The following is a 16,552-nucleotide window of genomic DNA, read 5'->3' as shown; positions in this document are numbered from 1 at the left end:
ATTTAATTTGGTAACTTTTACAAGGAACTTGTGTTTAAGAAGTGAAGGTCTATACGCTGATATGTGTGAGAACTTTCGCTGCCGGGACTTGTGCAGTTCACTGCAGTCTTCTGTCCTCGTCCGTGTCTATTTTGACGGAAGTAAAACTGGCGAAATAAAATATACTAGTCTATATTTGTAGCATATAGTCAGGGAGGAGCCAATAGATGGGGCAAATTCCGATCAAATTACTTACAATTTCACATGGATTGATGAACTGTAGGCTACAGTTGATCGATCAATCGAATCTCATTGCAGGTTCAACTCTGGACTTTGGTCGAAATAGCTCGAAAATTGACCCCGAAGCACGTTGCCGGAGGATACACAGGACAACAGCAGACACACACATCACTCATATCTTGTGATTCGTTTATTTAGAGCTATATTGTGGAGAAAAAAAGTGACGTTAGAAACGGGCTTTGAGTATAAAAGTCTTTGCACAAATAAATGTATATAAAAAAAAACATAGCAATGTGGACCGGCACAAACACTATCATTATCTAGGGTGGCGATAATATAATACAATTAGATATTTAAAATAGTACATTTATAACATTTATTTAAAAAAACACCGCGATCAATTGTAAGTCTAGAGCCCATATCTTCAAACTGTTTGACTTGTATAGTTTTCCGCGGCCATTGCAGTTATTGTTATTTGCACGATTCGCCATCTTCAATAATTGAATAAATTAATAACATGACGTGAGCAACAAAGAAGTGAAAGCTCGGTAACCGGTCTTTACACCAACCCGGTCTTTACACCAACCCGGTCTTTACACCAACCCGGTCATTTGCGAGCGTAATAAACTCACGGAGTGCGCAGAGGAGGAGAAGGGATAGTTCACAGGGTTCGAGAAACTCATCAACGGAGGGGAGACCTGGGACACGTTGAAACCCAACGTCGAGGGCGTGGAGCTTTCGTGATATAGAATCGGAACTCGGACTATCCGTTGGGACGAGTGGGAAACGTTTACGGTCTCTTGATCCGCGGCCATCTGTCTCTTCCATTTGTTCCGTCGATTCTGGAACCAGATTTTCACCTGCGTTTCCGTCAGCTGGAGAGAGGCCGCGATACCTGCCCGTTCAGAACTGCTCAGGTACCGTTTCATATCGAACGTCGACTCCAACTGAAACACCTGACTCCGACTGAAAACGGTTCTAGTTTTCTTCTTCCGGACAGAGCTCGGGTCCAGAGGGGCTTCCGGGTCCGACTGATCGTCAAAGGCGTTCTGCGTCTCGTCGTTGTCGTCGGTCAGGCTGCTGTCTGCCGTTTTCCGTCCCGTTTTGTCGCTGCCTTCAGTGGGTTCTTCTGACACGGCGGAAGAGACGGAGTCTCGGTCGCTGGCTGAGTGGGAGCAGCAACCGTAATCTGAGCATCTGCTGTCCTCGTTGGGATCTGTGGGAAAAAATACAACATGAATTAAATGTGAATCGAATATGGACACATGGCATCACAGTCTGAATGATTTCAATAGGCTGTTGCTGAGAACAGAAGTTGGCCATAAAAACAAAGGGGTAAAATATAGGCCTGTACCTATAGAGTTAATCTTTGAGTTTAAAGAGTAATGGAAAGATAACTGATAGGGAGATAACTGATACAGAGATAACCGATGCAGAGATAACTGACAGAGATAATTGATGAAGAGAACTGATGGAGAGATAACTGATGGGGAGATAACTGATGGAGAGATAATAGGATGGAGAGATAATAGGGAGGAGAGATAACTGATGAAGAGAGAACTGATGAAGAGAGAACTGATGAAGAGATAATAGGATGGAGAGAACTGATGTAGTGATAACATGATGTAGTGATAATAGGATGGAGAGATCATATGATGGGGAGATAATATGATGGGGAGATAATATGATGGGGAGATAATATGATGTAGTGATAATAGGATGGAGAGATAATATGATGGGGAGATAATATGATGGGGAGATAATATGATGGGGAGATAATATGATGGGGAGATAATATGATGGGGAGATAATATGATGGGGAGATAATATGATGGGGAGATAATATGATGTAGAGATAATATAATGGGGAGATAATATAATGGGGAGATAATATGATGGGGAGATAATATGATGGGGAGATAATATGATGGGGAGATAATATGATGGGGAGATAATATGATGGGAGATAATATGATGGGGAGATAATATGATGGGGAGATAATTCTGATAGGAGATAATTCCAAGGTGGTAAGGAACTATCCATTCTAAATAGTAGAATTATTCCCTATATAATGAACTACTTCTGATCTAGGCCCCTATTCCCTATGTAATGAACTACTTCTGATCTAGGCCCCTATTCCCTATGTAATGAACTACTTCTGATCTAGGCCCCTATTCCCTATGTAATGAACTACTTCTGACCTAGGGCCCTATTCCCGATATAATGAACTACTTCTGATCTAGGCCCCTATTCCCTAAATAGTGAACTACTTCTGATCTAGGCCCCTATTCCCTATGTAATGAACTACTTCTGATCTAGGCCCCTATTCCCTATGTAATGAACTACTTCTGATCTAGGCCCCTATTCCCTATGTAATGAACTACTTCTGATCTAGGCCCCTATTCCCTATGTAATGAACTACTTCTGACCTAGGGCCCTATTCCCGATATAATGAACTACTTCTGATCTAGGGCCCTATTCCCTAAATAGTGAACTACTTCTGACCTAGGCCCCGATTCCCTAAATAGTGAACTACTTCTGACCTAGGGCCCAATTCCCTATATAATGAACTACTTCTGACCTAGGGCCCAATTCCCTATGTAATGAACTACTTCTGACCTAGGGCCCTATTCACTATATAATGAACTACTTCTGATCTAGGGCCCTATTCCCTATGTAATGAACTACTTCTGATCTAGGGCCCAATTCCCTATGTAATGAACTACTTCTGATCTAGGGCCCTATTCCCTATGTAATGAACTACTTCTGACCTAGGGCCCTATTCCCTATGTAATGAACTACTTCTGATCTAGGGCCCTATTCCCTATGTAATGAACTACTTCTGATCTAGGGCCCAATTCCCTATGTAATGAACTACTTCTGATCTAGGGCCCAATTCCCTATATAATGAACTACTTCTGACCTAGGGCCCTATTCACTATATAATGAACTACTTCTGACCTAGGGCCCAATTCCCTATATAATGAACTACTTCTGACCTAGGGCCCTATTCACTATATAATGAACTACTTCTGACCTAGGGCCCTATTCCCTATATAGTGAACTACTTCTGACCAGGGCCCTATTCCCTATATAGTGAACTACTTGTGACCAGGATCCTATTCCCTATATAGTGAACTACTAGTGACCAGAGCCCTATTCCCTATATAGTGAACTACTAGTGACCAGAGCCCTATTCCCTATATAGTGAACAACTAGTGACCAGAGCCCTATTCCCTATGTAGTGAACTACTAGTGGCCAGAGCCCTATTCCCTATATAGTGAACTACTTCTGACCAGGGCCCTATTCCCTATATAGTGAACTACTAGTGACCAGGGCCCTATTCCCTATATAGTGAACTACTAGTGACCAGGGCCCTATTCCCTATATAGTGAACGACTTTAGACCAGAGCCCTATTCCCTATATAGTGAACTACTAGTGACCAGAGCCCTATTCCCTATATAGTGATCTACTAGTGACCAGAGCCCTATTCCCTATATAGTGAACTACTAGTGACCAGAGCCCTATTCCCTATATAGTGAACGACTTTAGACCAGAGCCCTATTCCCCCTATATAGTGAACTACTATAGACCAGAGCCCTATTCCCTATATAGTGAACTACTAGTGACCAGGGCCCTATTCCCTATATAGTGAACTACTACTGACCAGAGCCCTATTCCCTATATAGTGAACTACTATAGACCAGAGCCCTATTCCCTATATAGTGAACTACTAGTGACCAGAGCCCTATTCCCTATATAGTGAACTACTAGTGACCAGAGCCCTATTCCCTATATAGTGAACTACTAGTGACCAGAGCCCTATTCCCTATATAGTGAACTACTAGTGACCAGAGCCCTATTCCCTATATAGTGAACTACTAGTGACCAGAGCCCTATTCCCTATATAGTGAACTACTAGTGACCAGAGCCCTATTCCCTATATAGTGAACTACTATAGACCAGAGCCCTATTCCCTATATAGTGAACTACTAGTGACCAGAGCCCTTTATTTCACCTTTATTTAACCAGGTAGGCTAGTTGAGAACAAGTTCTCATTTGCAACTGCGACCTGGCCAAAATAAAGCATAGCAGTGTGAACTGAACAGACAACACAGAGTTACACATGGAGTAAACAATTAACAAGTCAATAACACAGTAGAAAAAAATGGGCAGTCTATATACAATGTGTGCAAAAGGCATGAGGAGGTAGGCGAATAATACAATTTTGCAGATTAACACTGGAGTGATAAATGATCAGATGGTCATGTACAGGTAGAGATATTGGTGTGCAAAAGAGCAGAAAAGTAAATAAATAAAAAACAGTATGGGGATGAGGTAGGTGAAAATGGGTGGGCTATTTACCAATAGACTATGTACAGCTGCAGCGATCGGTTAGCTGCTCGGATAGCTGATGTTTGAAGTTGGTGAGGGAGATAAAAGTCTCCAACTTCAGCGATTTTTACAGTTCGTTCCAGTCACAGGCAGCAGAGTACTGGAACGAAAGGCGGCCAAATGAGGTGTTGGCTTTAGGGATGATCAGTGAGATACACCTGCTGGAGCGCGTGCTACGGATGGGTGTTGCCATCGTGACCAGTGAACTGAGATAAGGCGGAGCTTTACCTAGCATGGACTTGTAGATGACCTGGAGCCAGTGGGTCTGGCGACGAATATGTAGTGAGGGCCAGCCGACTAGAGCATACAAGTCGCAGTGGTGGGTGGTATAAGGTGCTTTAGTGACAAAGCGGATGACACTGTGATAGACTGCATCCAGTTTGCTGAGTAGAGTGTTGGAAGCCATTTTGTAGATGACATCGCCGAAGTCGAGGATCGGTAGGATAGTCAGTTTTACTAGGGTAAGCTTGGCGGCGTGAGTGAAGGAGGCTTTGTTGCGGAATAGAAAGCAGACTCTTGATTTGATTTTCGATTGGAGATGTTTGATGCGAGTCTGGAAGGAGAGTTTGCAGTCTAGCCAGACACCTAGGTACTTATAGTTGTCCACATATTCAAGGTCGGAACCATCCAGGGTGGTGATGCAGCGATTGGTTGAAAAGCATGCATTTGGTTTTACTCGCGTTTAAGAGCAGTTGGAGGCCACGGAAGGAGTGCTGTATGGCATTGAAGCTCGTTTGGAGGTTAGATAGCACAGTGTCCAATGACGGGCCAAAAGTATATAGAATGGTGTCGTCTGCGTAGAGGTGGATCAGGGAATCGCCCGCAGCAAGAGCAACATCATTGATATATACAGAGAAAAGAGTCGGCCCGGTAATTGAACCCTGTGGCACCCCCACAGAGACTGCCAGAGGACCGGACAGCATGCCCTCCGATTTGACACACTGAACTCTGTCTGCAAAGTAATTGGTGAACCAGGCAAGGCAGTCATCCGAAAAACCGAGGCTATTGAGTCTGCCGATAAGAATATGGTGATTGACAGAGTCGAAAGCCTTGGCGAGGTCGATGAAGACGGCTGCACAGTACTGTCTTTTATCGATGGCGGTTATGATATCGTTTAGTACCTTGAGTGTAGCTGAGGTGCACCCGTGACCGGCTTGGAAACCAGATTGCACAGCGGAGAAGGTACGGTGGGATTCGAGATGGTCAGTGACCTGTTTGTTGACTTGGCTTTCGAAGACCTTAGACAGGGCAGAATGGATATAGGTCTATAACAGTTTGGGTCCAGGGTGTCTCCCCCTTTGAAGAGGGGGATGACTGTGGCAGCTTTCCAATCCTTGGGGATCTCAGACGATATGAAAGAGAGGTTGAACAGGCTGGTAATAGGGGTTGCGACAATGGCGGCAGATAGTTTCAGAAATAGAGGGTCCAGATTGTCAAGCCCAGCTGATTTGTACTGGTCCAGGTTTTGCAGCTCTTTCAGAACATCTGCTATCTGGATTTGGGTAAAGGAGAACCTGGAGAGGCTTGGGCGAGGAGCTGCGGGGGGGGCAGAGCTGTTGGCCGAGGTTGGAGTAGCCAGGCGGAAGGCATGGCCAGCCGTTGAGAAGTGCTTATTGAAGTTTTCGATAATCATGGATTTATCGGTGGTGACCGTGTTACCTAGCCTCAGTGCAGTGGGCAGCTGGGAGGAGGTGCTCTTGTTCTCCATGGACTTCAGTGTCCCAGAACTTTTTGGAGTTGAAGCTACAGGATGCAAACTTCTGCCTGAAGAAGCTGGCCTTAGCTTTCCTGACTGACTGCGTGTATTGGTTCCTGACTTCCCTGAACAGTTGCATATCACGGGGGCTATTCGATGCTATTGCAGTCCGCCAAAGGATGTTTTTGTGCTGGTCGAGGGCAGTCAGGTCTGGAGTGAACCAAGGGCTGTATCTGTTCTTGGTTCTGCATTTTTGGAACGGAGCATGCGTATCTAAAATGGCGAGGAAGTTACTTTTAAAGAATGACCAGGCATCCTCAACTGACGGGATGAGGTCAATGTCCTTCCAGGATACCCGGGCCAGGTCGATTAGAAAGGCCTGCTCACAGAAGTGGTTTAGGGAGCGTTTGACAGTGATGAGGGGTGGTCGTTTGACTGCGGCTCCGTGGCGGATACAGGCAATGAGGCAGTGGTCGCTGAGATCCTGTTTGAAGACAGCGGAGGTGTATTTGGAGGGCCAGTTGGTCAGGATGACGTCTATGAGGGTGCCCTTGTTTACAGAGTTAGGGTTGTAACTGGTGGGTTCCTTGATGATTTGAGTGAGATTGAGGGCATCTAGCTTAGATTGTAGGACTGCCGGGGTGTTAAGCATATCCCAGTTTAGGTCACCTAACAGAACAAACTCTGAAGCTAGATGGGGGGCGATCAATTCACAAATGGTGTCCAGGGCACAGCTGGGAGCTGAGGGTGGTCGGTAGCAGGCGGCAACAGTGAGAGACTTATTTCTGGAGAGAGTAATTTTCAAAATTAGTCGTTCAAACTGTTTGGGTATGGACCTGGAAAGTATCTACTATCTCTGCAGTAGACTGCGACTCCGCCCCCTTTGGCAGTTCTATCTTGACGGAAGATGTTATAGTTGGGTATGGAAATCTCTGAATTTTTGGTGGCCTTCCTGAGCCAGGATTCAGACACGGCAAGGACATCAGGGTTAGCAGAGTGTGCTAAAGCAGTGAGTAAAACAAACTTAGGGAGGAGGCTTCTGATGTTGACATGCATAAAACCAAGGCTTTTTCGATCACAGAAGTCAACAAATGAGGGTACCTGGGGACATGCAGGGCCTGGGTTTACCTCCACATCACCCGCGGAACAGAGAAGGAGTAGTATGAGGGTGCGGCTAAAGGCTATCAAAACTGGTCGCCTAGAGCGTTGGGGGCAGAGGATAAGAGGAGCAGGTTTCTGGGCATGGTAGAATATATTCAGGGCATAATGCGCAGACAGGGGTATGGTGGGGTGCGGGTACAGCGGAGGTAAGCCCAGGCACTGGGTGATGATGAGAGAGGTTGTATCTCTGGACATGCTGGTTGTAATGGGTGAGGTCACCGTATGTGTGGGAGATGGGACAAAGGAGGTAACAGGGGTATGCAGAGTGGATCTAGGGGCTCCATTGTGAACTAAAACAATGATAACTAACCTGAACAACAGTATACAAGGCATATTGACATTTGAGAGAGACATACAGCGAGGCATACAGTAATCACAGGTGTTGAATTGGGAAAGCTAGCTAAAAACAGTAGGCGAGGCTAATCAGCTAGCACAACAAACAGCAGGTAAAATGGCGTTGACTAGGCAACTGGGCCGACAGATAAAACAAACAAGCAGAATGGAGTACCGTGATTAATGGACAGTCCAGTGTGCGTCAGCTATGTAGCCAAGAGATCAGTGTCCAGGGGGCAGCGGTGGATGGGGCAGGGGGGCTGGGCTGGCGAGTGTTATCCAGGTTTAAAAAGAAACTAACAATGACAAAATAGCTTGTAGCTAGTTAGCTGGTTAGCGTCTGGAGGTTCTTGAGTGAGTCATAAAAATAAAATTAAAATTAAAAGTAATAGCGATTCCGTATCACAGTGGGTGAGGCAGGTTTCCGGAAGGTATAAACAAAATAAAAATCAAAAAGAGAGAGAAAGTAAATGGGTTCAGAGAGTGTTTGGGACGCGGTGTTTCAGACGTTAGCAGGCCTGTGCTATCAAGCTAACAGTTCGTAGGCCCGGGCTAGACAAGCTAGCCGTTAGCAGGCCGAATTAGCAAGCAGGGAGATAGCGAGGGCTAGAGAGTTAACCTTTGGGGGACGTCGCGATGGGGTGAGTCTGTTTATGTCATGTTTGTCATTTATTATCATGTCTTGTCCCTGTGCTCCCCATTCTGTTCGTTTCCCTCTGCTGGTCTTATTGGGTTCTTTCCCTCTTTCTATCCCTCTCTCTCCCCCTCCCCCTCTCACTCTCTCGCTCTCTCTTCTCTCTATCGTTCCGTTCCTGCTCCCAGCTGTTCCTATTCCCCTAATCATCATTTAGTCTTCTCACACCTGTTCCCGATCCTTTCCCCTGATTAGAGTCCCTATTTATTCCTTTGTGTTCCGTTCCTGTCCCGTCGGTTCCTTGTTTAGTATTCACCATGCTGTGATTGCGTTTCGCCCTGTCCTGTCGTGTTTTTGCTGTTATTGTGTATCGCCCTGTCCTGTCGTGTTTTTGCCTTCATCAGATGCTGCGTGTGAGCAGGTGTCTCTGTCTACTACGGCCTGCGCCTAAGACCTGCAGTCTGTGGCCGCTTCTCCAGTTATTCCCCTCTACAGACTAGAGGATTTCTGTTATTCCCTGTTTGGACTTAAATAAACTCTGTTTCTGTTAAGTCGCTTTTGGTCCTCTTTCACCTGCATGACAGAAGGAACCGACCAAGGAATGGACCCAGCGACTTCAGACGCTCGTTACACTGCCGTCAAGATCCAAGGAGCCATGCTCGCAGACACGAGCAGGAATTGTCTGCTGCTCGCCATGCCGTGGAGAACCTGGCCGCTCAGGTTTCCGACCTCTCTGGACAGTTCCAGAGTCTACGTCTCGTGCCACCTGTTACTTCCTGGCCTGCCGAGCCTCCAGAACCTAGGGTTAATAACCCACCTTGCTACTCCGGGCAGCCCACTGAGTGCCGCTCCTTTCTCACGCAGTGTGAGATTGTGTTCTCTCTCCAACCCAACACATACTCTAGAGAGAGAGCTCGGGTTGCTTACGTCATTTCACTCCTTACTGGCCGGGCTCGAGAATGGGGCACAGCTATCTGGGAGGCAAGGGCTGATTGCTCTAACAAGTTCCAGAACTTTAAAGAGGAGATGATTCGGGTTTTTGACCGTTCAGTTTTTGGTAGGGAGGCTTCTAGGGCCCTGGCTTCCTTATGCCAAGGTGAACGGTCCATAACGGATTATTCTATTGAGTTTCGCACTCTTGCTGCCTCTAGTGAGTGGAACGAGCCGGCGCTGCTCGCTCGTTTTCTGGAGGGACTCCACGCAGTGGTTAAGGATGAGATTCTCTCCCGGGAGGTTCCTTCAGATGTGGACTCTTTGATTGCTCTCGCCATCCGCATAGAACGACGGGTAGATCTTCGTCACCGGGCTCGTGGAAGAGAGCTCGCATCTACGGTGTTTCCCTGCTCCGCATCACAACCATCTCCCTCCTCTGGCTTTGAGACTGAGCCCATGCAGGTTGGAGGGATTCGCATCTCGACTAAGGAGAGGGAACGGAGGATCACCAACCGCCTGTGCCTCTATTGCGGAGTTGCTGGACATTTTGTTAATTCATGTCCAGTAAGAGGCCAGAGCCCATCAGTAAGCGGAGGGCTACTGGTGAGCGCTACTACTCAGGTCTCTTCATCTAGATCTTGTACTACTATGTCGGTCCATCTTCGCTGGACCGGTTCGGTGCTACATGCAGTGCCTTGATTGACTCTGGGGCTGAGGGTTGTTTCATGGACGTCATGGGTTCGGAGACATAACATTCCTTTCAGACCGTTAGACAAGCCTACGCCCATGTTTGCCTTAGATGGTAGTCATCTTCCCAGTATCAAATTTGAGACACTACCTTTAACTCTCACAGTATCTGGTAACCACAGTGAGACTATTTCTTTTTTTGATTTTCCGTTCACCGTTTACACCTGTTGTTTTGGGTCATCCCTGGCTAGTATGTCATAATCCTTCTATTAATTGGTCTAGTAATTCTATCCTATCCTGGAACGTTTCTTGTCATGTGAAGTGTTTAATGTCTGCCATCCCTCCCGTTTCTTCTGTCCCTACTTCTCAGGAGGAACCTGGCGTTTGACAGGAGTGCCGGAGGAATATCATGATCTGCGCACGGTCTTCAGTCGGTCCCGAGCCAACTCCCTTCCTCCTCACCGGTCGTATGATTGTAGTATTGATCTCCTTCCGGGGACCACTCCTCCTCGAGGTAGACTATACTCTCTGTCGGCTCCCGAACGTAAGGCTCTCGAGGATTATTTGTCTGTGTCTCTTGACGCCGGTACCATAGTGCCTTCTTCTTCTCCGGCCGGGGCGGGGTTCTTTTTGTTAAGAAGAAGGACGGTACTCTGCGCCCCTGCGTGGATTATCGAGGGCTGAATGACATAACGGTTAAGAATCGTTATCCGCTTCCCCCTTATGTCATCAGCCTTCGAGATTCTGCAGGGAGCCAGGTGCTTTACTAAGTTGGATCTTGTAACGCTTACCATCTCGTGCGCATCAGAGAGGGGGACGAGTGGAAAACGGCGTTTAACACTCCGTTAGGGCATTTTGAGTACCGGGTTCTGCCGTTCGGTCTCGCCAATGCGCCAGCTGTTTTTCAGGCATTAGTTAATGATGTTCTGAGAGACATGCTGAACATCTTTGTTTTTGTCTATCTTGACGATATCCTGATTTTTTTCTCCGTCACTCGAGATTCATGTTCAGCACGTTCAACGTGTTCTACAGCGCCTTTTAGAGAATTGTCTCTACGTAAAGGCTGAGAAGTGCTCTTTTCATGTCTCCTCCGTTACTTTTCTCGGTTCCGTTATTTCCGCTGAAGGCATTCAGATGGATTCCGCTAAGGTCCAAGCTGTCAGTGATTGGCCCGTTCCAAGGTCACGTGTCGAGTTGCAGCGCTTTTAGGTTTCGCTAATTTCTATCGGCGTTTCATTCGTAATTTCGGTCAAGTTGCTGCCCCTCTCACAGCTCTTACTTCTGTCAAGACGTGTTTTAAGTGGTCCGGTTCCGCCCAGGGAGCTTTTGATCTTCTAAAAGAACGTTTTACGTCCGCTCCTATCCTCGTTACTCTGACGTCACTAGACAATTCATTGTCGAGGTTGACGCTTTAAGAGGTGGCGTAAGCCATTCTATCCCAGCGCTTCCAGTCTGACGATAAGGTTCATCCTTGCGCTTATTTTTCTCATCGCCTGTCGCCATCTGAGCGCAACTATGATGTGGGTAACCGTGAACTGCTCGCCATCCGCTTAGCCCTAGGCGAATGGCGACAGTGGTTGGAAACGACCGTTCCTTTTGTCGTTTGGACAGACCATAAGAACCTTGAGTACATCCGTTCTGCCAAACGACTTAATGCCCGTCAGCTCGTTGGGCGTTGTTTTTCGCTCGTTTCGAGTTTGTGATTTCTTACCGTCCGGGTAGCAAGAACACCAAGCCTGATGCCTTATCCCGTCTGTTTAGTTCTTCTGTGGCTTCTACTGATCCCGAGGGGATTCTTCCTTATGGGCGTGTTGTCGGGTTAACAGTCTGGGGAATTGAAAGACAGGTTAAGCAAGCACTCACGCACACTGCGTCGCGCGCGCTTGTCCTAGTAACCTCCTTTTCGTTCCTGTTTCCACTCGTCTGGCTGTTCTTCAGTGGGCTCACTCTGCCAAGTTAGCTGGTCATCCCGGTGTTCGAGGCACTCTTGCGTCTATTCGCCAGCGCTTTTGGTGGCCGACTCAGGAGCGTGACACGCGCCGTTTCGTGGCTGCTTGTTCGGACTGCGCGCAGACTAAGTCGGGTAACTCTCCTCCTGCCGGTCGTCTCAGACCGCTCCCCATTCCTTCTCGACCATGGTCTCACATCGCCTTAGGCTTCACGACCGGTCTGCCTTTGTCTGCGGGGAAGACTGTGAGAGCCGCCAATAAACGCAGGATTAAGAGTCCAAGGTATTGTTGCGGCCAGAGAGTGTGGCTTTCCACTCAAAACCTTCCTCTTACGACAGCTTCTCGTAAGTTGACTCCCGACGGTTCATTGGTCCGTTCCGTGTCTCCCAGGTCGTCAATCCTGTCGCTGTGCGACTGCTTCTTCCGTTGATCTTCGTCGTCGTCCATCCTGTCTTCCATGTCTCCTGTGTTAAGCCCTTTCTTCGCACCCCGTTCGTCTTCCCTCCCCCCTCCCGTCCTTGTCGAGAGCGCACCTATTTACAAGGTACATAAGATCATGGACATGCGTTCTCGGGACGGGGTCACCAATACTTAGTGGATTGGGAGGGTTACGGTCCTGAGGAGAGGAGTTGGGTTCCGTCTCGGGGCGTGCTGGACCGTTCACTCATCGATGATTTCCTCCGTTGCCGCCAGGATTCCTCCTCGAGTGCGCCAGGAGCGCTCGGTGAGTGGGGGGTACTGTCATGTTTGTCATTTATTATCATGTCTTGTCCCTGTGCTCCCCATTCTGTTCGTTTCCCTCTGCTGGTCTTATTGGGTTCTTTCCCTCTTTCTATCCCTCTCTCTCCCCTCCCCCTCTCACTCTCTCGCTCTCTCTTCTCTCTATCGTTCCGTTCCTGCTCCCAGCTGTTCCTATTCCCCTAATCATCATTTAGTCTTCTCACACCTGTTCCCGATCCTTTCCCCTGATTAGAGTCCCTATTTATTCCTTTGTGTTCCGTTCCTGTCCCGTCGGTTCCTTGTTTAGTATTCACCATGCTGTGATTGCGTTTCGCCCTGTCCTGTCGTGTTTTTGCTGTTATTGTGTATCGCCCTGTCCTGTCGTGTTTTTTGCCTTCATCAGATGCTGCGTGTGAGCAGGTGTCTCTGTCTACTACGGCCTGCGCCTACCCGAAGCGACCTGCAGTCTGTGGCCGCTTCTCCAGTTATTCCCCTCTACAGACTAGAGGATTTCTGTTATTCCCTGTTTGGACTTAAATAAACTCTGTTTCTGTTAAGTCGCTTTTGGGTCCTCTTTCACCTGCATGACAGTTTATTCCTCTTCATGCGGTGACATCGACAGACCGGTCGTGGGCCCGGGTAATTGTAGCCCAGGACTATGCTACAGGTGCTCTAGTACGCTAGGTGAGCTGGAGACACAGCATTTCAGAAAGCTCGCGGGCCTTGGCCAGCAGATGGATCTTTGGCGATGTCGCAACGGAAAAGCCTGTTGAAACCACCTCGGACGATTATGTCGGCGGACCAGTCGTGATGGATCGGCGGGGCTCCGTGTCGGCAGTAAAGGGTCCAGGCCAATTGGCAAGAGAGGTATTGTTGGACCTCTTCGGCTAGTCGGGAGATGGGCTTAGCTCGAGGCTAACTGGTGCTTGCTTTGGGGCAGAGACGTTAGCCAGGAGTAGCCACACGGATTGCAGCTAGCTAGTTGCGATGATCCGGTGTAAAGGTTCAGAGCTGCTTCTGTTATATAGTGAACTACTATAGACCAGAGCCCTATTCCCTATATAGTGAACTACTATAGACCAGAGCCCTATTCCCTATATAGTGGTACTACTATAGACCAGAGCCCTATTCCCTATATAGTGGTACTACTATAGACCAGAGCCCTATTCCCTATATAGTGAACTACTAGTGACCAGAGCCCTATTCCCTATATAGTGGTACTACTATAGACCAGAGCCCTATTCCCTATATAGTGAACTGCTAGTGACCAGAGCCCTATTTATTTTAGACCAGGGCCCTATTCCCTATATAGTGCATTATTTTAGACCAGGGCCCTATTCCCTATCTAGTGGTCACTAGTAGTTCACTATATAGGGAATAGGGCTCTGGTCTAAAGTAGTGCACTACATAGGGAATAGGGCTCTGGTCTAAAGTAGTTCACTACATAGGGAATAGGGCTCTGATCTAAAGTAGGGCACTATATAGGGAATAGGACTCTGGTCTAAAGTAGTGCAATATATAGGGAATAGGGCCCTGGTCACTAGTAGTTCACTATATAGGGAATAGGGGTCTAGTCTAAAGTAGTGCACTACTTAGGGAATAGGGCTCTGGTCACTAGTAGTTCACTATATAGGGAATAGGGCTCTGGTCTAAAGTAGTGCACTATTTAGGGAATAGGGCTCTGGTCTAGAGTAGTGCACTTTATAGGGAATAGGGGTCTGGTCTAAAGTAGTGCACTACATAGGGAATAGGGTTTCATTTGTGATCGGGCCTATAGTGACAGGCAGTGTGCGTTATTAGAGATATAGGCTTAGTCATGATGCGCGATAGGACTATCACGACACACGATATAGACGTAATATATACCACATGTCGGCGTAACATGATGTCGCCGACATGCATGGCGACATGTGGTTAAACCTCCTTGACAGGTCGCCCTGGTAAAAAAACGTGTTTTTGTTTTTTACCTCAATGGGACTGATTCAATTATGGTTATTGTGAGATGTTCTTGGCCCTGGGTGTCGACTACAGGCCTAAAACCTCGTGTTGTTATAGCCTAATATAACTGAGCCATTCAAACCCTTCGATCGCAATGAGAAGCTGTTTTTTATATACACAATATAGACTATCCTACCAGCTTCGATCATGCAGTCAAAGATAATTATAGGAATATTTATCTAACGGAATACAGACAGATTACTGTATTGCCCATACAGTCACTCAGCTTCCAATTGGCTCATTAATCCCCCTCCTCTCCCCTGTAACTATTCCCCAGGTCGTTGCTGCAAATGAGAACATGTTCTCAGTCAACTTACCTGGTAAAATAATGGATAAATAAATAAATACATTTAAAAAATGTAAACGATGGCTCTTGTGGACATTTTATTTACAATGGATCTCATACAGTAGATTCGATTATGCCGTTAAAAAACAATTAAACACAACAATTTATCCAATAAAATAAAGATATAGGCAACTTACTGTTGGACCTTTTGAGACTGAGTGGTTCTACGTTAACGGCTGCGGCTCCTCTGTTCCGTTCAAACTGTGAGTCTCTCCGGGGGGAACCCTCGGCGCCGAGGCCGGAGCAGGCTGCCAATTGACCGGCCACTTGGCTGGGATGTCCCACTAAGACTCGGCTCGGGTAGACCATCTCATTCCGCTCCATACTCTCCTCCGCGGTCCTGCTACTATACTGGCTGTTGTTGTTGTTGACCTGTCCGTTGAAATACGTTGACTCTCCATTCTTCCTCGAGCCGAGTAGGTTTTCGATGTAAAACGAGGAGACTTTTGACGGTGTCGAAGCCTGAGTGTCTGTCGCCTTGTCGTGCATGATGTTTTTAATTGAAAAACATATGCAAATCCCTGGCCACTCAAACAAAACAATCCTCCTGCGTCGGTGACGACGAGCATGTGTGTTCTGTTACTCCGCACAACAACTGTTATTTTCGTTGTTGTTGTTGATGTGTGTCCCGGTCGGATCTTAAAAGCACCATCTCAAATGGGTTTCTCCATTCTCCCCTGTTTAGAAATGATAAATCCTCATCGCCGAAACGTGGAAATCGTTACCAGGGCGGCCCTGGAGCTCCGTGGCGCCAGCAGAGCACCGGCCAGAGACCGGAAAGGTTGTAGCCTACAGCGGGGAAGCGAGTCAAGACAAACGGTTGACGAGCGGAGGGTATCCGCTGATTGGACAAGCCACAATATCAAATGGGATGACTCCAGGAGAGGAGAGAGAGGTTTCCGTCGCAAATGGCACTCTATCCCTTACACAGTGCCCTACTTTTGACCCTAGCCTTACAGACCCTGGTCAAAGGTAAGCACTATAAAAGAAATAGGGAACCATTTGGGACTGAGCCGAGAATTACTCTGTCTGACGGGGACTCGCCTCTCGCCTCCCCTCAGCGACTGTTGCAGGCTCGCGTGTGTGTGCCCGCGTGCACCACCGGGGCCAGGGAGACCCCCCCCCCCAGTCATTCAGTGAACGAGCCTTTATTTGGGTCAATTCGGAGGCAAATTAAAATACAGAAAGAGAGAGAGAACACAGTCCTCCTCCTCCTCGCGGGTCCCATGTGGTTCCACAGCGCTGTACACGGAAAGGAAGAGCCGTCTGTAATCTACTACTGTACGTACACCACCGCCTATTGGCTAACCGGGGAAATGCAGTACGCTGCTTGACATGACAGGATCTAAATTGACAGGATCTAAATAAAAGGGACTCTAAAATCATCATAGTTAAACATTACAAATAAACAACAACTTAAGAGCCTATTTTCTTGTAGACGAAAAATGCGCTGCGTATATCTCTGCGTATAGCTCTGC

At 47.4% G+C, this 16,552-nt stretch overlaps 1 protein-coding gene across 1 annotated transcript; it reads right to left on the bottom strand.

The window, feature by feature from the left end:
- Positions 1–777: 777 nt before the first annotated feature.
- On the bottom strand, positions 778–16,132 carry LOC124018739 (homeobox protein HMX1-like). The gene is made up of 2 exons (XM_046334093.1): positions 15,212–16,132; positions 778–1,435 (listed from the first exon to the last, which is right to left on the bottom strand). The coding sequence occupies exons 1-2, from the start codon at positions 15,561–15,563 to the stop codon at positions 813–815; spliced, it is 975 nt and encodes a 324-aa protein (XP_046190049.1). The 5' UTR covers positions 15,564–16,132; the 3' UTR covers positions 778–812.
- Between the last annotated feature and the right edge of the window lie 420 nt (positions 16,133–16,552).

This window comes from Oncorhynchus gorbuscha, unplaced genomic scaffold, assembly GCF_021184085.1.
Source record: "Oncorhynchus gorbuscha isolate QuinsamMale2020 ecotype Even-year unplaced genomic scaffold, OgorEven_v1.0 Un_scaffold_573, whole genome shotgun sequence".
NCBI classification, from domain to species: Eukaryota; Metazoa; Chordata; class Actinopteri; order Salmoniformes; family Salmonidae; genus Oncorhynchus; species Oncorhynchus gorbuscha.
This window is presented reverse-complemented; position numbering and strand designations above follow the sequence as displayed.